Below are 20000 nucleotides of genomic sequence, written 5' to 3'. Positions count from 1 at the left end.
ACCTGTGTTTAAGGAGTGTATTCTACCACTCTTCCTAACCTGGTATTCAGGTATTTCTACAACAATGAAAGCCCATGTTGGTCGCTGCAGGTAATCAGGTATTCTGTTACACCTGGGACTGTAGAGACCAATTTACCTTTCATCATAGGGATGAGGAGAACTCACAGACACACACAGAGACACACACAAACACCCACAAACACACACACACACACACCTGGCACACATACAAACCCCACTTCCATTTTATGCTTCTTTAATGTCTCCAAACCTGCAGCTCCTATGTTGCTGTCATGTGATTCGCTAAAAGGAATTCTGTGGAGAAAGTCATTTGTTAGGCAAGATTCCTGTGTTAAGTAGGGCACATTTTGTTTAGGTGTGTGTGTGTGTGTGTGTGTGTGTGTGTGTGTGTGTGTGTGTGTGTGTGTGTGTGTGTGTGTGTGTGTGTGTGTGTGTGTGTGTGTGTGTGTGTGTGTGTGTGTGAGACTGTGTGTGTGTGTGTGTGTGTGTGTGTGTGACTGTGTGTGTGTGTGTGTCTGACTGTGTGTGTGTCTGACTGTGTGTGTGTGTGTGTGTCTGACTGTGTGTGTGTGTGTGTGTGTGTGTGTGTGTGTGTGTGTGTGTGTGTGTGTGTGTGTGTGTGTGTGTGTGTGTGTGTGTGTGTGTGTGTCTGACTGTGTGTGTGTGTGTGTGTGTGTGTGTGTGTGTGTGTGTGTGTGTGTGTGTGTGTGTGTGTGTGTGTGTGTGTGTGTGTGTGTGTGTGTGTGTGTCTGTGTGTGTGTGTGTGTGTGTGTGTGTGTGTGTGTGTGGTGTGTGTCTGTGTGTGTGTGTGTGTGTGGGTGTGTGTGTGTGTGTGTGTGTGTGTGTGTGTGCGCGTGCGAGTGCGTGTGTGTGTGTGCATGCATCTAACATTACACCTTCAGGCATCAAACAGGGGCAGCATGAAAAACCTTTGTCGGAGTCAAAAGGAGAGAAAGAAATAAACCTGGTTTTCTCTCTATCCCCTCCTCTCCTCCTCTACTCCTTCCCTCCTTTTGCAATTTTCTCTGGTCCTTTCTTTTAGGCTTTAAACAGAGGGCATCAAGCCTCTTCAATGTGTGTGTGTGTGCGTGTGTCTCTCTGTGTCCTTTGATAGGGACAGCGCACCCCTTCACCAGAAAATCACTCTCTCCTGATGTATTTTTCAGCATTTTGTTTCTGCATGGCAACAAGTAAACAGTTAGAATTAGCCTAGTGGAGCGCTATTCAGAGCTCTGTCACCGGGAGATAGATGCTTTGGTCTCCCTCTGGAACTCTCCTTTGTCTTTTACTAACACACTATGACATCTTGATGGAGGATTTGGTGTTTGGGAGAGGCCTCTTGCTGAGACCAGGGTGACCTTAGCTAACGCAGAGGAGGAAAGGCACACACACACACACACACACACACACACACACACACACGGATGTGCTGTTTATTTGGACATTACATTTGACTTTTATATTTTCTCCTCTGCGAATTGCAAACGGTCACACTCTACACTGCATGCTAACTTTTAACTTCTAACCCTGTATGTTTTGGCTTGTTTTGAAACAACTAAAAGCAGAGAGTCCGAGAGCAAGTTAGTAAGAAAGAGAGGGGGAGAGCAAGTTAGTAAGAAAGAGAGGGGGAGAGCAAGTTAGTAAGAAAGAGAGACGGAGAGCAAGTTAGTAAGAAAGAGAGGGGGAGAGCAAGTTAGTAAGAAAGAGAGGGGGAGAGCAAGTTAGTAAGAAAGAGAGGGGGAGAGCAAGTTAGTAAGAAAGAGAGGGGGAGAGCAAGTTAGTAAGAAAGAGAGGGGTGAGAGAGTTAGTAAGAAAGAGAGGGGGAGAGCAAGTTAGTAAGAAAGAGAGGGGGAGAGCAAGTTAGTAAGAAAGAGAGACGGAGAGCAAGTTAGTAAGAAAGAGAGAGGGGGTGAGAGAGTTAGTAAGAAGTAAGAAAGGGGGAGAGCAAGTTAGTAAGAAAGAGAGGGGGAGAGCAAGTTAGTAAGAAAGAGAGACGGAGAGCAAGTTAGTAAGAAAGAGAGGGGGGTGAGCAAGTTAGTAAGAAAGAGAAAGAGGGGGAGAGCAAGTTAGTAAGAAAGAGAGACGGAGAGCAAGTTAGTAAGAAAGAGAGAAGGAGAGCAAGTTAGTAAGAAAGAGAGGGGGTGAGCAAGTTAGTAAGAAAGAGAGGGGGAGAGCAAGTTAGTAAGAAAGAGAGGGGGAGAGCAAGTTAGGGGAGAGCAAGTTAGTAAGAAAGAGAGACGGAGAGCAAGTTAGTAAGAAAAGAGGGGGGGTGAGAGAGTTAGTAAGAAAGAGAGGGGGAGAGCAAGTTAGTAAGAAAGAGAGGGGGAGAGCAAGTTAGTAAGAAAGAGAGAGTTAGGAGAGCAAGTTAGTAAGAAAGAGGGGGGTGAGAGAGTTAGTAAGAAAGAGGGGGGAGAGCAAGTTAGTAAGAAAGAGAGGGGGAGAGCAAGTTAGTAAGAAAGAGAGGGGGAGAGCAAGTTAGTAAGAAAGAGAGACGGAGAGCAAGTTAGTAAGAAAGAGAGGGGTGAGAGAGTTAGTAAGAAAGTAAGAAAGAGGGGAGAGCAAGTTAGTAAGAAAAGAGGGGGAGAGCAAGTTAGTAAGAAAGAGGGGAGCAAGGGGAGAGGGGAGCAAGTTAGTAAGAAAGAGAGTTAGTAAGGGGTGAGCAAGTTAGTAAGAAAGAGAGGGGGAGAGCAAGTTAGTAAGAAAAGAGAGGGGGTGAGCAAGTTAGTAAGAAAAGAGGGGGGCAAGTTAGTAAGAAAGAGAGGGGGAGAGCAAGTTAGTAAGAAAGAAAAGGGGGGGTGAGTAAGAAAGAGGGGGGAGAGCAAGTTAGTAAGAAAGAGAGGGGGTGAGTAAGAAAGAGAGAGGGGGAGAGCAAGTTAGTAAGAAAGAGAGGGGGTGAGCAAGTTAGTAAGAAAGAGGGGGTGAGTAAGAAACATAGAGGGGTGAGCAAGTTAGTAAGAAAGAGAGGGGGAGAGCAAGTTAGTAAGAAAGAGAGGGGTGAGCAAGTTAGTAAGAAAGAGGGGGTGAGCAAGTTAGTAAGAAAGAGAGGGGTGAGCAAGTTAGTAAGAAAGAGAGGGGGTGAGCAAGTTAGTAAGAAAGAGAGGGGGTGAGCAAGTTAGTAAGAAAGAGAGGGGGTTAGTAAGAAACAGAGGGGTGAGCAAGTTAGTAAGAAAGAGTAAGAAAGAGAGGGGTGGGGAGAGCAAGTTAGTAAGAAAGAGAGGGGGTGAGCAAGTTAGTAAGAAAGAGAGGGGTGAGCAAGTTAGTAAGAAAGAGAGGGGCTGAGCAAGTTAGTAAGAAAGAGAGGGGCTGAGCAAGTTAGTAAGAAAGAGAGGGGGTGAGTAAGTTAGTAAGAAAGAGAGGGGCTGAGCAAGTTAGTAAGAAAGAGAGGGGCTGAGCAAGTTAGTAAGAAAGAGAGGGGTGAGCAAGAATTAAATAGAAAAAAAATGAGAAAATAAATCCCCTGCTGTAGAATGCCTGCCATCCCTCTCTTTGAGCGAGAGAAAAGCAGACGGAGGGAGGGAAGGAGAGAGTGAGAGAGAGAGAGGGAGGGGGTTGGAGGAAAAACAATAGGCCAAGGAGTTTTTTTGCCCTCTCTTCCCCAAAGAACTTAGCAACGCTGGGGTCTTGTTAGCATTCCACGGATATTATTTATTTCTCAGCATCAGATCAGACGCTTCTTTAATCACTTCACAGTGCGTGTGTGTGTGTGTGTGTGTGTGTGTGTGTGTGTGTGTGTGTGTGTGTGTGTGTGTGTGTGTGTGTGTGTGTGTGTGTGTGTGTGTGTGTGTTCACGGGAGGCAAGGGAGAGGCATAATTAAAAACTAGAGGTAGGACTGGTCCCAGACATCTCTGTTGTTCTAGGAACCGTTTTGAACGAGGGGAAAGCTGGCTTCATTGTTGTGCTCTCTCTCTCTCTCTCTCTCTCTCTCTCTCTCTCTCTCTCTCTCTCTCTCTCTCTCTCTCTCTCTCTCTCTCTCTCTCTCCCTCTGTCTAGGACGGTTGTAGCAGGGGGAGGGAGTGGGAGGAGAGCACTGAGGTTACTAAACACTGCAGTAACTTGATCTGGGTTGTAATAGCTGCAGGGCACATTAAAAGGTGTAGATAAAAAGAGAGGAAAATGAGACGTGAAACCTTTTGGAGCAGGTATGCTGTTCTATGACACGCTGTTCATAAGTGACCAATCCTGGGAACTACTTCAATAACTTTATTTGTAAAGCATTTCTCAAATATTGAGCTCTGAGCGCTAAATTATGTTTTGCATGCACTCCTACTTAATTAGTTTCTGTATTGTGAAACAGTGACTGTTGTTGTGGCGGAAGGTAACTACTGTAGAGCTATAACAGTTGACCTGCGTCAATGCTACTTTAGCTTAGCCCTGCTTTAAAAGGATAATCACACTGTACCTGCTAAGGTTAATGCTAACATTGGGGACTCAGATCAACTTACCCTCCCCAAATCCTAACCTTAACTATAATGGAAAAAACACAACACTGACTTCAGATCAGTGTCGAGAGACAACTATTCCATTGTTTGCAGTTGAGCTCTGTTTACCGCTGTAGTTCATCTGTGTCTGTGTGGTGTGATACATTGTAGCAATAGGTACATCTTCAAGACATGTCTCAGCACTCAAGGATATATATAATTCCTGTTAAACTGACTGTTTTATGTCCAACACACACATCAAGGGCAGTTAGGAGCAAAATGACAGCAAGTACAAGGAATAAATCCTCTAGTCTCTTTCATGTTAGCGCTCAGAACCCCTGGCTACTAAACAGCTTTAAACTCAATCATAATTCCCCTGCTAGCCTCTTAAAACAGGATGCTACAAAACCCGGGATGAAAAATGCATGAAGTTGACTGACTGGTTGGTTGGTTATATTCTTAGTTTTAGGTTGGGAGAGATGTAGAGGTTTAGCTGTGTCTTAACCCATCACATCTAGATCTAGATATTTAGAGTCATTTAGACTTGAGGGGAATAGAACAACTGGTTTGTTGTTGTGTAGCCTTCCTCACCAGAACACTGTTGCTTTAGGGTGAGTAAGAAAGAGAGACATTGTTTATCATGTCATGTATTCTCTTCTCTGATGATTTAGGCCATCACGTAGGGACAGCACATCATCTCTGTTGTTTCATCTGTACTGTTCATGGACTCATCTCTCTGCCATCTCAGATTACACCATCTCAGATTCTCTTCTCTGATGATTTAGGCCATCACGTAGGGACAGCACATCATCTCTGTTGTTTCATCTGTACTGTTCATGGACTCATCTCATCTGATTACACCATCTCATCTCAGATTACACCATCTCAGATTACACATCTGATTATTTGGTACAGAACACATCATCTCTGTTGTTTCATCACTGTTCATGGACTCACACAGATTACACCACAGATTACACACACACACACACACACACACACACACACACACACACACACACACACACACACACACACACACACACACACAAACATGCACTTGATTTCAATCCTCACGCTTTAATATCCATGAAGCCCCCTCCCACAGGCTGTGGATTGTTTCAGTTAAAACCTCTAATTGCTTTGTACTGTGTCACAGAAAGAGAGCGATGGAGAGATACAGTGGGTGGGGGGATAGAGGGTGTGGGGGATAGAGGGTGTGGGGGGGGGGATAGAGGGGGTGGGGATAGAGGGGGTGCGGGGATAGAGATGGAGAAAGAGGCAGGCAATAGGAGGTGGGTGGGGTTGAAGGTTGTCGTTTTAAACCGTCATTGGAATGCTAGCTCATTCACACGCCAACTTGTCTTACAAAAGCAAAAGCATTATATACTCTTGAATTGGATTTGGGCCAGGGAGAGTGTTGAAGGGTGTGGAGTTGAAGGTGGGGTTATTTGGATGAATCAGATTTGTCATCTGGAGTACGGTCAGACTGAGCTCTGTGTGTTTGTTTGTGATGTGTAGTTTAGCTGCTCCTCTCTCTGTGATCTACTGTAGTTGGTGTTGATACCATGTGCCTGTGGAGTTGAAGGTGGAGTGACTGGTGTCTAATCTGTATGCCAGTTGGTGCTGGTGGCTGGACAGTGTGGACAGGGCTTGGGGAGGGCATGGAGAAGAGGTTTAATCAATGACGCCGGTGTGTTAATCAGGAAGTGTTAGCTACATGCTGAGGGGTCTTTACCAGGCACAGATTTAGGCTAAGCTGATTTTCTTACCGACACAGGAGTCAGACTTTTCTCTCCTTTGCTCCTCTCCTGCTCTCATGGCCAGAGCGAGGGATCAGTCACATTCGTTCACTCCTCCCTCTGTTTCCAGGGCATTAATCAGTGAGGGGTCAGAGAGAGAGGGACTCAGGGAAACCTTTGTGTGGTGTTCAACTGCTTTCAGGGGGCAGGCGATAGGTTCTGGCTGTCAGCTCTAAGACAAAGCTGCTCAGATCTATTCACATTTATATTGGATTTTCTCTTTTCACAAGTTGTCAGGGGGCTTCTTTAACTTTAATGGTAAACTCTGTGGTAGGCATTCTCTTGGCAGTCAGCATTCAATAGTCACAGTTGAGTTGCATACATTTGAAATTATTATGAGATTTTGGATGTAGGATCTAATATTGTGCCTTTTTGATAAACAGTGTGATTGCTATTGTTGTAATACTTTTCTAATGACTTTCGCACTCTTTTTTCTCTTTCGTTCTTTCTTCAGGTCCCTGTCTGATTGGATGAGATGAGATCCCCATGTAAAGGTCGCCATGGCAACCTGTGACTCCCCTTCTTTCGTCTTGCGGCAGGAAAATGGCCATAAGCTGTCGTCGCTGCCAGCAGGGCCGTGTGACGCAGAGGAGACCAAGAGATACCGAACTGCTGCTGCCGCTGGGATGGATCCCACCGCTGATACCAATGACACTGTCGCAGCGCCAGAGAACAGCCCTGCTACCCTCCATAATGCCACAGACACCGGCAGCCCTCTGAGGACGGAGCAGCAGACCCGGATAGAAAGCTTTACCGGAAACGGGACTGTTACCGGAACCGGGACTGTTGTATCGGGTTTGGACCATGTCCACACTTCTGCTTCGCTGGTGGCCCCAGCAAAGGAGATCCCCTGTAATGAATGTTCCACCTCCTTCTCCAGTTTACAGCAGTACATGGAGCACCATTGCCCCAACGCTCGCATGCCTAACACAGCAGGGCGGGAAGAAGAGGAGGAGGAGGGCGAGAGTGAGGGAGATGGGGAGCCTGATGGAGTGGCAGAGGTGTGTGAGAGAGACAGCGAGATGGACGAGTTAGAAGATAGTGACGTGGAGAACCTGTGCGGTGAGATCGTCTACCAGCCAGACGGATCTGCCTTCATCCTGGAGGACTCCAAAGAGCATCGCGGTGACGGCGCCAGGGGCCTTCTGTCACCCCAAAACTTCCCCCCTAACCCCCAGAATCCCACCGCTGCCACCAATAAATCCCAAAGCGGTTTGACCACCCATGGGGGGAATCGGGACAGGGCGGAGTTGCCTGCGGCTGCACCCATATCCTTCTACCCACAGGTCATCAACACTTTCCACATTGCGTCATCCCTCGGGAAAGCATTCCCGGCCGACCCGGCGGCGACATCGTCGTTCCCAAATACCTCAGCGTTCGCAGGCGCCGGCAGCCCGGTGTTGCACAGTTTCCGCGTCTACGACCTTCGCCACAAGAGCGACAAAGACTATTTGACGGTCGACGGCGCAGCCAAAAACTCCTGTGTGTCCAAAGATGTCCCCAACAATGTGGACTTGTCCAAGTTCCAGGGCTGCGTGAGCGACGGACAGAGGAAGCCAGTGCTGATGTGTTTCCTCTGCAAGCTGTCGTTCGGCTATAGCCGGTCGTTTGTGACGCACGCCGTCCATGACCACCGGATGACGCTCAACGAGCAGGAACAGAAGCTCCTGAGCAACAAGCACGTCTCTGCCATTATCCAGGGGATCGGCAAGGACAAAGAACCTCTTATAAGCTTTTTGGAACCAAAAAAATCCTCTAACTCTGTGCTACCCCACTTTCCTACCGCCGCTAACTTCCTAGGTCCCGACCCGGGGTTCCGCGGCCTGTGGAACACGTTCCACACTGAGAACGCTGATTCCCTCCAGGCTGGATTTGCTTTCCTGAAAGGGAGCGCGAGCTCGAATCCCGCAGACCAAACTCCCAGAACCCCACCCATGCCAAAGGCCGAGACCAATCCAAACAGCGGGGGTGTGACTGGCGCCTCCGTCAGAACGCCCACCAGTTCTGCATCCCTCCTTTGCTCATCTCCCATGGCGACAGGCCGGGAGCGGGATTCTTCAGAGAGCGACTGCGAGGGCCGTGCTCCACGGACTTTGCATCCCAATGGACAGCGGTTGGACCTGAACCCGTACCCGCTGATCAAACACGAGCCGGGCGCAGAAGGAGGAGAGAGTCCAGAAGAAGACATGGAGGACATTTACTCCAACGGAGGGGTAGAAATGGAGACGGAGGAGGATGAACGGGTGGGCGACAGCACCAGTAGCAAAGATTTCCCTCTTTTAAACCAAAGTATTTCCCCCTTGTCCAACAGCGTGCTGAAGTACAGCGACAACAAAGATCCCTCACCCTCCTCTTCCTCCTCCCGTGAGGAGATGGAGAAGAATCAGCTGAACTCAGCCCCAGCCAGAGATAGAGATAGCAGTAATGACTCAACCAGTGAAGCCCTGGGTGGTCCAGATGGATTTTCCCCCTCCTCTCACCTGATGATGCCACGAGACGACGAGAGTCCGGGACCCCTGCATCAGCACGGGGGAAACCCCGGAACCCCTGGCACGCCGGGTACCCCTGGAACCCCCGGACTGGCCGAGGGGTCCCCAGGCAGTGGTGTAGAGTGCCCCAAATGTGATACGGTCTTAGGGTCCTCCCGATCCTTAGGTGGACACATGACCATGATGCACTCTCGTAACTCCTGCAAGACACTGAAGTGTCCCAAGTGTAACTGGCACTACAAGTACCAGCAGACACTGGACGCCCACATGAAGGAGAAGCACCCAGAGTCTGGAGGGTCCTGTGTGTACTGCCGTACCGGGCAGGCTCACCCACGCCTGGCCCGGGGAGAGAGTTATACATGTGGATACAAGCCCTTCCGCTGTGAGGTTAGTCTCTCTTTCTTTGTTTCTCTGATCCTTTCTACTTCGCTCTCTCTTACTCACACTCTCCCTCTCTCTCTCTGTTCCTTTCTATGTATCTCTATAAATAACCCCCTCTATCTCTGATTTCTCTCTAGGTGTGTAACTACTCCACCACGACCAAGGGCAACCTGAGCATCCACATGCAGTCGGACAAGCATCTGAACAACGTTCAGACACTGCAGAATGGGGGCACTGAACAGCAGTACAACCACAACCACACCCACACCCACAGCCATACCCACACCCCCTGCCACAGCCATGCCAACCCTGTGCCCAGCGCCAGCCTGGGGGGAGGCTGTGGTACCCCGTCACCCTCCAAGCCCAAACAGAAGCCCACGTGGCGTTGTGAGGTGCGTGACACTACGCGTTGGATCAGGGCTATTCTAGTTCATTAGCCACTGTTCTGGCTCTGATTAGAAGTTAGACAGGTCTAGGATCATCTTCCCATAATCCATTAGGGGAAAAACCACAAATCTGTCTTGGCGCAGCTGCCTCCTACTGTGTTTCACTCTGTCAACTCGTACACCTGTATATGGCTCCCCGTGGGTCAGCTTGGCTCCCCGATGGGTCAGCCTGGCTCCCCAGTGGGTCAGCTTGGTTCCCCAGTGGGTCAGCTTGGCTCCCCAGTGGGTCAGCTTGGCTCCCCAGTGGGTCAGCTTGGCTCCCCGATGGGTCAGCCTGGCTCCCCAGTGGGTCAGCTTGGCTCCCCAGTGGGTCAGCTTGGCTCCCCAGTGGGTCAGCTTGGCTCCCGATGGGTGAGCCTGGCTCCCCAGTGGGTCAGCTTGGCTCCCCAGTGGGTCAGCTTGGCTCCCCAGTGGGTCAGCTTGGCTCCCCGATGGGTCAGCCTGGCTCCCCAGTGGGTCAGCTTGGCTCCCCAGTGGGTCAGCTTGGCTCCCCAGTGGGTCAGCTTGGCTCCCCAGTGGGTCAGCTTGGCTCCCCAGCTCCCGATGGGTCAGCCTGGCTCCCCAGTGGGTCAGCTTGGCTCCCCAGTGGGTCAGCTTGGCTCCCCCTGGCTCCCCAGTGGGTCAGCTTGGCTCCCCAGTGGGTCAGCTTGGCTCCCCAGTGGGTCAGCCTGGCTCCCCAGTGGGTCAGCCTGGCTCCCCAGTGGGTCAGCTTGGCTCCCCAGTGGGTCAGCTTGGCTCCCCGATGGGTCAGCCTGGCTCCCCAGTGGGTCAGCTTGGCTCCCCAGTGGGTCAGCTTGGCTCCCCGGTGGGTCAGCCTGGCTCTCAAGTGGGTGGACCTATGCCCTCCCAGGCACACTCATGGCTGCGCCCCTGCCCAGTCATGAGGAATCCATCGATTAGGACCTAATGAATGTATTTCAATTGACTGATTTCCTTATATGAACTGCAAAATATTAGAAATTGTTGCATGTTGCGTTTGTACAGTATTCTTGTTCAGTATAGTTACCACACATCCTTTGGGAACCCATTCAACAAATTCTCCTCACCATTTATATATATATACACCTCTGCTCTTCTCCTCCTCCAGGTGTGTGACTACGAGACCAACGTGGCGAGGAACCTGCGCATCCACATGACCAGCGAGAAACACATGCACAACATGATGCTGCTGCAACAGAACATGAAGCAGATTCAACACGGTCTGCACCTGGGTCTGGCCCCGGCCGAGGCTGAGCTCTACCAGTACTACCTGGCTCAGAACATCAGCCTGACTGGGGTGAAGCTGGAGAGCCCCGGCCCAGAAGCCCAGATGATTAACCCCTTCCAGCTGGACCCCAATACGTCCGCTGTACTCGGCTCTGGGCTAGGTGAGACTTTCAGTCTTCTCTTTGGTCTCTATTTTGTATGTATATTTTTCTGTCTCTCTTTCCTTTCTCTCTCTCTCTCTCTCTCTCTCTCTCTCTCCCTGTCTCTACCTGTTTCTCTGACTCCCTTTCTCCCCTGCTCTCTCTCTCTCTCTCTCTCTCTCTCTCTCTCTCTCTCTCTCTCTCTCTCTCCTCTCTCTCTCTCTCTCTCTCTCTCTCTCTCTCTCCTTCTCTCTCTCTCTCCCTGTCTCTACCTGTTTCTCTCTCTCCATTTCTCCCCTGCTCTCTCTCTCTCTCTCTCTCTCTCTCCCCCTCTCTCTCTCTCTCTCTCTCTCTCTCTCTCTCTCTCTCTCTCTCTCTCCCTGTCTCTACCTGTTTCTCTCTCTCTCTCTCTCCCTGTCTCTACCTGTTTCTCTCTCTCGCTCTCTCTCTCTCTCTCTCTCTCTCCCTGTCTCTACCTGTTTCTCTCTTTCCCTCTCTCCTCTTCTCTCTCTCTCTCTCTCTCTCTCTCCCTCTCTCCCTGCTCTCTCCCTTTCTCTCCCTTTCTCTCACTCTCTCTCTCTCTCTCTCTCTCTCTCTCTCTCTCTCCCTGTCTCTACCTGTTTCTCTCTCTCCTCTCTCTCTCTCTCTCTCTCCCTGTCTCTACCTGTTTTTCTCTCTCTCTTTTCTCTCTCTCTCTCTCTCTCTCTCTCTCTCTCTCTCCCTGTCTCTACCTGTTTCTCTCTTTCCCTCTCTCCCCCCTTCTCTCTCTCTCTCTCTCTCTCTCTCTTTCCCTCTCTCCCCTGCTCTCTCTCTCTCCCTTTCTCTCAGTCTCTCTCTCTATCTCTCTCTCTCTCTCTCTATCTCTCGTTGTCTATATCTCTGGATGTCCACTCCCCTATCTCCTCTACAACCTATGGCTCTCTGTTTGTTTTGGTCTTTCTCCTTTCTCCTTGTCTTTCTCTCTCCTCCTCTTTCTATTTTCCCCTCTTCTCCTCTTTCTCTTTTCCCCTCTCCTCCTCTTTCTCTTTTCCCCTCTCCTCCTCTTTCTCTTTTCCCCTCTCCTCCTCTTTCTCTTTTCCCCTCTCCTCCTCTTTCTCTTTTCCCCTCTCCTCCTCTTTCTCCTTTCCCCTCTCCTCCTCTTTCTGTTTTCCCCTCTCCTCCTCTTTCTCTTTTCCCCTCTCCTCCTCTTTCTCTTTTCCCCTCTCCTTTCTTTCCCCCTCTCCTCCTCTTTCTCTTTCCCCCTCTCCTCCTCTTTCTCTTTCCCCCTCTCCTCCTCTTTCTCTTTCCCCCTCTCCTCCTCTTTCTGTTTTCCCCTCTCCTCCTCTTTCTCTTTCCCCCTCTCCTCCTCTTTCTCTTTCTCCTCTCTTTCTCTTTCCCCCTCTCCTCCTCTTTCTGTTTTCCCCTCTCCTCCTCTTTCTGTTTTCCCCTCTCCTCCTCTTTCTCTTTCCCCCTCTCCTCCTCTTTCTCTTTCCCCCTCTCCTCCTCTTTCTCTTTCCCCCTCTCCTCCTCTTTCTGTTTTCCCCCTCCTCCTCTTTCTGTTTTCCCCTCTCTCCTTCTCTCTTTCCCCCTTCCTCCTCTTTCTCTTTCCCCCTCTCCTCCTCTTTCTCTTTCCCCCTCTCCTCCTCTTTCTGTTTTCCCCTCTCCTCCTCTTTCTGTTTTCCCCTCTCCTCTTTCTCTTTTTCCTCCTCTTTCTCTTTCCCCCCTCTTTCTGTTTTCCCCTCTCCTCCTCTTTCTGTTTTCCCCTCTCTCCTCTTTCTCTTTTCCCCTCTCCTCCTCTTTCTCTTTCCCCCTCTCCTCCTCTTTCTGTTTTCCCCTCTCCTCCTCTTTCTGTTTTCCCCTCTCCTCCTCTTTCTCTTTTCCCCTCTCCTCCTCTCTCTTTCCCCCTCTCCTCCTCTCTGTTTTCCCCTCTCCTCCTCTTTCTCTCCCCTTCTCTTTTTCCCCTCTCCTCCTCTTTCTGTTTTCCCCTCTCCTCCTCTTTCTCTTTTCCCCTCTCCTCCTCTTTTCTTTTCCCCTCTCCTCCTCTTTCTCTTTTCTCCCCTCTCCTCCTCTTTCTCTTTCCTCCTCTTTCCCCCTTTCTGTTTTCCCCTCTCTCCTCCTCTTTCTCTTTCCCCCCTCCTCCTCTTTCCTTTCCCCCTCTTCCTCTTTTTTCCCCCCTCCTCCTCTTTCTGTTTTCCCCTCTCCTCCTCTTTCTGTTTTCCCCTCTCCTCCTCTTTCTCTTTCCCCTCTCCTCCTCTTTCTCTTTCCCCCTCCCTCCTCTTTCTCTTTCCCCCTCTCCTCCTCTTTCTGTTTTCCCCTCTCCTCCTCTTTCTGTTTTCCCTCTCCTCCTCTTTCTCTTTCCCCTCTCCTCCTCTTTCTCTTTCCCCCTCTCCTCCTCTTTCTCTTTCCCCCTCTCCTCCTCTTTCTTTTCCCCTCTCCTCCTCTTTCTGTTTTCCCCTCTCCTCTTTCCTCCCCTCTCCTCCTCTTTCTCTTTCCCCCTCTCCTCCTCTTTCTGTTTTCCCCTCTCCTCCTCTTTCTGTTTTCCCCTCTCGTCCTCTTTCTCTTTTCCCCTCTCTTTTCTCTTTCCCCCTCTCCTCCTCTTTCTGTTTTCCCCTCTCCTCCTCTTTCTGTTTTCCCCTCTCCTCCTCTTTCTCCCCTCTCCTCCTCTTTCTCTTTCCCCCTCTCCTCCTCTTTCTGTTTTCCCCTCTCCTCCTCTTTCTGTTTTCCCCTCTCCTCCTCTTTCTGTTTTCCCCTCTCCTCCTCTTTCTGTTTTCCCCTCTCCTCCTCTTTCTCTTTTCCCCTCTCCTCCTCTTTCTCTTTTCCCCTCTCCTCCTCTTTCTCTTTTCCCCTCTCCTCCTCTTTCTCTTTCCCCCTCTCCTCCTCTTTCTGTTTTCCCCTCTCCTCCTCTTTCTGTTTTCCCCTCTCCTCCTCTTTCTCTCCTCCCTGTCTCTCTTATCTTCTTCCATCCCTGTGTCATTGCCTCCTCTCATCGACCTCTCTCTCTGATTAAAACATGATTATGAGAGGCCACGGGATAATTATTCTTAATCTTTCATTCGTCATTTTCTTAAATCAGCTTAAACTCACGCGCACGACGCACGCACGCACGCACGCACACACACACACACACACACACACACACACACACACACACACACACACACACACACACACACACACACACACACACACACACACTGCAGGGAGTTGAATCTCCTAGGAGGTGAAGGAGTTTAACAAAGAGCCCATACTGTTACATACCCATTCCTCATGGCAACCTGGAGGTCAAAGCTGTAACCTTGCTGCTTCTCATGTCCAAAACACAACACACACACACACACACACACACACACACACACACACACACACACACACACACACACACACACACACACACACACACACATACACCTTATTAGTGTTTACTAATTGGCAGATTTGTACTCTGACTGTAAAAAAAGAAAAATATGTCATTGTTAAATTCTCTGTGCGCTAGTCTTTTGTCTACATTTTCTGGGAAAGGAGACATATTGAGCTCCTAACAGATAGCGAGAGAGAGAAAAAGAGAGAGAGAGAGAGAGAGAGAGAGAGAGAGAGAGAGAGAGAGAAACAGAACAGGGCTGCTTTTGTATTGATCAGTGTGTCATGTTGTGAGAGAAGACCTGCTAGCTCTCCCTGCTACTCTTCGGCTAACTCAGAGTCATTAAAACTATCTGATGAGGGAGCTAGCAAGTTGAAAGGGATGATTGTAATTGATCCTGATCCAATCCTATTAGATTTTTTATAGTCAAGGCTTTGTATGGAGCCATAGGGTCTGTGCAAGGCTTTATTTGATCAAATCCTTTGGTGTGACTGAGGCCTACACCCCTACGCTGAAGCTCTTCTTCCCTTTCTAGCTGCTCTTCCCCGCTTCATTTCATTTATTAAAAAAAGGCAGTCTTTTTTTTTCTCTTTACTTCCTCCAGCCCTCCTCCTCCTCTTCCTCCGTTGACGTATACATCTGTTTGCTTTTCTATCCTCTTTGTCTTTCTCTGTCTGACTTTATATCCTCTTTGTCTTTCTCTGTCTGACTTTCTATCCTCTTTGTCTTTCTCTGTCTGACATTATATCCTCTTTGTCTTTCTCTGTTTGACTTTCTATCCTCTTTGTCTTTCTCTGTCTGACATTATATCCTCTTTGTCTTTCTCTGTTTGACTTTCTATCCTCTTTGTCTTTCTCTGTCTGACTTTATATCCTCTTTGTCTTTCTCTGTCTGACTTTCTATCCTCTTTGTCTTTCTCTGTCTGACTTTATATCCTCTTTGTCTTTCTCTGTCTGACTTTCTATCCTCTTTGTCTTTCTCTGTTTGACATTATCCTCTTTGTATTTCTCTGTCTGACTTTCTATCCTCTTTGTCTTTCTCTGTCTGACTTTCTATCCTCTTTGTCTTTCTCTGTCTGACTTTCTATCCTCTTTGTATTTCTCTGTCTGACTTTATATCCTCTTTGTCTTTCTCTGTCTGACTTTCTATCCTCTTTGTCTTTCTCTGTCTGACTTTATATCCTCTTTGTCTTTCTCTGTCTGACTTTCTATCCTCTTTGTCTTTCTCTGTTTGACATTATCCTCTTTGTATTTCTCTGTCTGACTTTCTATCCTCTTTGTCTTTCTCTGTCTGACTTTCTATCCTCTTTGTCTTTCTCTGTCTGACTTTCTATCCTCTTTGTATTTCTCTGTCTGACTTTCTATCCTCTTTGTCTTTCTCTGTCTGACATTATATCCTCTTTGTCTTTCTCTGTTTGACTTTCTATCCTCTTTGTCTTTCTCTGTCTGACTTTCTATCCTCTTTGTCTTTCTCTGTCTGACTTTCTATCGTCTTTGTATTTCTCTGTCTGACTTTCTATCCTCTTTGTCTTTCTCTGTCTGACTTTCTATCCTCTTTGTCTCTCTCTGTCTGACTTTATCCTCTTTGTATTTCTCTGTCTGACTTTCTATCCTCTTTGTCTTTCTCTGTCTCACTTTCTATCCTCTTTGTCTCTCTCTGTCTGACTTTCTATCCTCTTTGTCTTTCTCTGTCTGACATTATATCCTCTTTGTCTCTCTCTGTCTGACTTTCTATCCTCTTTGTCTTTCTCTGTCTGACTTTCTATCCTCTTTGTCTTTCTCTGTCTGACTTTCTATCCTCTTTGTCTTTCTCTGTCTGACTTTCTATCCTCTTTGTCTTTCTCTGTCTCACTTTCTCACGTTCTTTATTGGTTGTACGTTGTGAGTTTCACCTACTTTCACTCATTATCTTTCTTTCCTGCTCACTCTATCTTCTCTTCTTTCATTTTCCTCTTTCTCTCTCTCGTATCCCTCTTGTCTTCCTGACCACCATTCTCTCCTCTATATCTCTCTTGCTCTTTCTCTTTCTCCCCCCACCCTCTCTGACCATTCCTCTCTCTCTCTCTTGCTCTTTCTTTTCTTTCCCCCACCCTCTCTGACCATTCCTCTCTCTCTCTCTCTCTCTCTCTCTCTTTGTCCCCAGTGAGTAATGACTTGTCTGCGGAGCTGCGTCTAGCCAGTGGTCAGCTGATGGCTGATGACCTGTCTGTCCTCTCCGGCGGCAGGGGCGCTGGAGGCAGTGGTGAGCTCTCTCCGCCCATCAGCGACCCGTCGCTCCGCCTCTACCAGTGTTCTGTCTGCAGTCGCTTCACCTCCGATAGCCTGGAGGCGCTGGGCGCCCACGTCAACGCAGAACGCACCCTGCCCGAGGACGAATGGCGTGGCATTGTGGGAGATGTGTACCAGTGCAAGCTGTGCACCTACAACACCCAGCTCAAGGCCAACTTCCAGCTGCACTGTAAGACAGACAAACACATGCAGAAACAGCAGCTGGTGGCGCACATCAAGGAAGGAGGGAAAGCCAACCAGTGGAGGTTAAAGTGCGTCGCCATCGGCAACCCTGTGCACCTGAAGTGCAACGCGTGCGACTACTACAGCAACAGCGTGGATAAACTGCGGCTGCACGCCACCAACCAGCGACACGAGGCTGCCATTAGGCTGTACAAGGTACCAGTCACTCCTGTTGTAACATAACGCCCCCAGCGTACACACGACAGCCATCAACACACCAACACACCAAACAACACATGCAACAGGGCCTAGGCCTCTTTAATAGCATGATGTCATCCAGCCAGTGGTTTGTAAGGCGTTGTTACGTGAGGTCTATTAGTGGTGGCCCTGTGTTTGTAGCAGGGTGTTAGAGATCGGCATTCTGGCACCACCTGGCTTATATTAGCCATTAACCAACAGGTAGAGCTGATTTAGCTCCCTCTCCTCTCTGCCTCTATCATCCCTCTCTCCTACCTCCTCCCTTCTCCATTTCGCTCTTTCCTGTAAGAGTGAAAGGAGAGAGTATTTTCACTGGTATTAATATGATGTCTGAAATCAAAGTTAATTGAGTTCTGTTATAAACGTAGATAAGCGTTGGCGGCATACTGTAGTCACAGACAGAAAGGCCACCATGCAACAGTGTCACACACAACACACACACAGAGAACATCTTAGAACACTGTAAACATTATATAAACAGGTCCCTCAGAGACAGAGAGATATAAATAGTTTACAGTCTGAAAAGATTGTTCGCCCAGGATCCTGACCTGAAGGATCTACAGCACTATATGAACCTAATGAGGCTCTATTGACCAGGCCTAACAACATCTGACACTGTGTGTGTGTGTGTGTGTGGGGCGGTGTATGTGTGTGTGTCCTGTAGCTCAGCTCTTGGCTGTGTGTTCACAGCAGTTGATTTAGCATCTGACAGTAACCAGCTCGGCTACATAAGACATTGGCAGCCATTAAATCATAATAGGGAAAAATGTGTTTTTATTAGCAATGATTAAAGGCCAAGGTACAAGACCAACTCCAAGGCAATTTAAAGTATAACCATATCAGTATAACTATTTATTTTCTCTGAAAAAGGAGACCAGGGTGAAAAGCAATCCTACATCATGCTCTTAGATAATAGTTTAGTTTATGGTGTCATATACACACACACATTCACACACAAAGTCTATGGGTTTGTAAGTTATCAAACTGTGAGCAAAGAGTGAGTGAGACAGACAAGAGAAGGGAAGAGTAGCCGTCATGGGCAGAGAGACGGGGGAGCAGAGAGAGAGAAGGGAAGCCGTCATGGGCAGAGAGACGGGGAGCAGAGAGAGAGAAGGGAAGCCGTCATGGGCAGAGAGACGGGGGAGCAGAGAGAGAGAAGGGAAGCCGTCATGGGCAGAGAGACGGGGGGAGCAGAGAGAGAGAAGGGAAGCCGTCATGGGCAGAGAGAAGAAGGGGGAGCAGAGAGAGAGAGAAGGGAAGCCGTCGTGGCCAGAGAGAGAGAAGGGGGATGATGTGGCCAGAGAGAGAGAAGGGGGTGAGGTGGGCAGAGAGAGAGAAGGGAAGCCGTCATGGGCAGAGAGACGGGGGAGCAGAGAGAGAGAGAAGGGAAGCCGTCGTGGCCAGAGAGAGAAGGGGGATGATGTGGCCAGAGAGAGAGAAGGGGGTGAGGTGGGCAGAGAGAGAGAAGGGAAGCCGTCATGGGCAGAGAGAGGGGGGAGCAGAGAGAGAGAGAAGGGAAGCCGTCGTGGCCAGAGAGAGAGAGAAGGGGGATGATGTGGCCAGAGAGAGAGAAGGGGGGTGAGGTGGGCAGAGAGAGGGGGGAGCAGAGAGAGAGAAGGGAAGCCGTCATGGGCAGAGAGACGGGGAGCAGAGAGAGAGAAGGGAAGCCGTCATGGGCAGAGAGACGGGGGAGCAGAGAGAGAGAAGGGAAGCCGTCGTGGCCAGAGAGAAGGGGGAGCAGAGAGAGAGAGAGAGGGAAAGCCGTCGTGGCCAGAGAGAGAGGGGGGATGATGTGGCCAGAGAGAGAGAAGGGGGTGAGGTGGGCAGAGAGAGAGAAGGGAAGAGTAGCTGTCATGGCCAGAGAGAGAGAAGGGAAGAGTAGCCGTCATGGGCAGAGAGAAGGGGGAGCAGAGAGAGAGAAGGGAAGCCGTCGTGGCCAGAGAGAGAAGAAGGGGGATGATGTGGCCAGAGAGAGAGAGAGAGAGAGAGAGAAGGGGGGTGACGTGGGCAGAGAGAGAGAAGGGAAGAGTAATGGGCAGAGAAGAGTAGATCATGGCCAGAGAGAGAAGGGGGGTGATGTGGGAAGAGAGAAGAGAGAAGAAGGGGGTGACATGGGCAGAGAGAGAGAAGGGAAGAGTAGCCGCCATGGCCAGAGAGAGAGAAGGGGGTGATGTGGGCAGAGAGAGAGAGAAGGGGGTGATGTGGGCAGAGAGAGAGAAGGGGGGTGATGTGGGGGGGTGATGTGGGCAGAGAGAGAGAAGGGAAGAGTAGCTGTCATGGCCAGAGAGAGAGAAGGGGGTGATGTGGGCAGAGAGAGAGAAGGGGGGTGACGTGGGCAGAGAGAGCGAAGGGAAGAGTAGCCGTCGTGGCCAGAGAGAGAGAAGGGGGATGTGGGCAGAGAGAGAGAAGGGGGTGGGGTGACATGGGAAGAGAGAGAGACGGGAAGAATAGCTGTCTGGCCAGAGAGAGAGAGAGGGGAGGGGGGGGGGCAGAATCGCCTGTGGAATTTGGAGGCCTTGCTTTAAAACCCCAGATGGGAATGGGAATGTGTGGACACCCTCCCTGGTTAGACCGAAGCTGGAGGATTTGTAGAGGTCTGGTCTGTGTAAGCCCTCCCTTATTGGTACAGCAATATCCTGTAAAAGAAAGATTGGCAGAATGACTATATTATATGGATGGATGGGGATAGTATTATACATCATGTGGCTGATCTTCCATGTTTTTTACATTGTGCCAACATATAATAAAATGACGAAGAGATTGTTGTGCTCCCTGGGCCGTAATGCCTTTGTAACCCATATCTGTGGCGTGTGTGTATGTTCAGCTTCCTAGCGAGCGATATACCTTTGGCTAATGCTGTAGATGAGAGAGTCATCCCACCACCCTCTCCATGCACCCTCTCCATGCATGTACAAGCTACCCTTGTACCCCCCCACCTACATACACACTGTACCGGCTGCACAAATCTGTTGGACAGATGCTGGCTTTAATGCGTTTGGCAGGATTCAGACTGTTTTACCCCTAGTCAGATGGCAGTAAAGCACGAGCGGA

General features: G+C 49.4%; 1 protein-coding gene across 1 annotated transcript in view; it reads left to right on the top strand.

Annotated features, from left to right (window-relative positions):
- The window catches only part of zfhx4 (zinc finger homeobox 4), a 146960-nt gene that overhangs the window by 35572 nt on the left and 91388 nt on the right, over positions 1-20000 (top strand). Inside the window, exons 2-5 of the mRNA XM_042298936.1 lie at positions 6697-9118; positions 9250-9504; positions 10646-10925; positions 16384-16907. Of these exons, the coding sequence (XP_042154870.1) occupies positions 6743-9118; positions 9250-9504; positions 10646-10925; positions 16384-16907 (3435 nt within the window). The 5' untranslated portion in view covers positions 6697-6742. The remainder of the gene's footprint in view (positions 1-6696; positions 9119-9249; positions 9505-10645; positions 10926-16383; positions 16908-20000) is intronic.

The sequence above is a fragment of the Oncorhynchus tshawytscha genome, linkage group LG16 (genome assembly GCF_018296145.1).
Source record: "Oncorhynchus tshawytscha isolate Ot180627B linkage group LG16, Otsh_v2.0, whole genome shotgun sequence".
NCBI classification, from domain to species: domain Eukaryota; kingdom Metazoa; phylum Chordata; class Actinopteri; order Salmoniformes; family Salmonidae; genus Oncorhynchus; species Oncorhynchus tshawytscha.
This window is presented reverse-complemented; position numbering and strand designations above follow the sequence as displayed.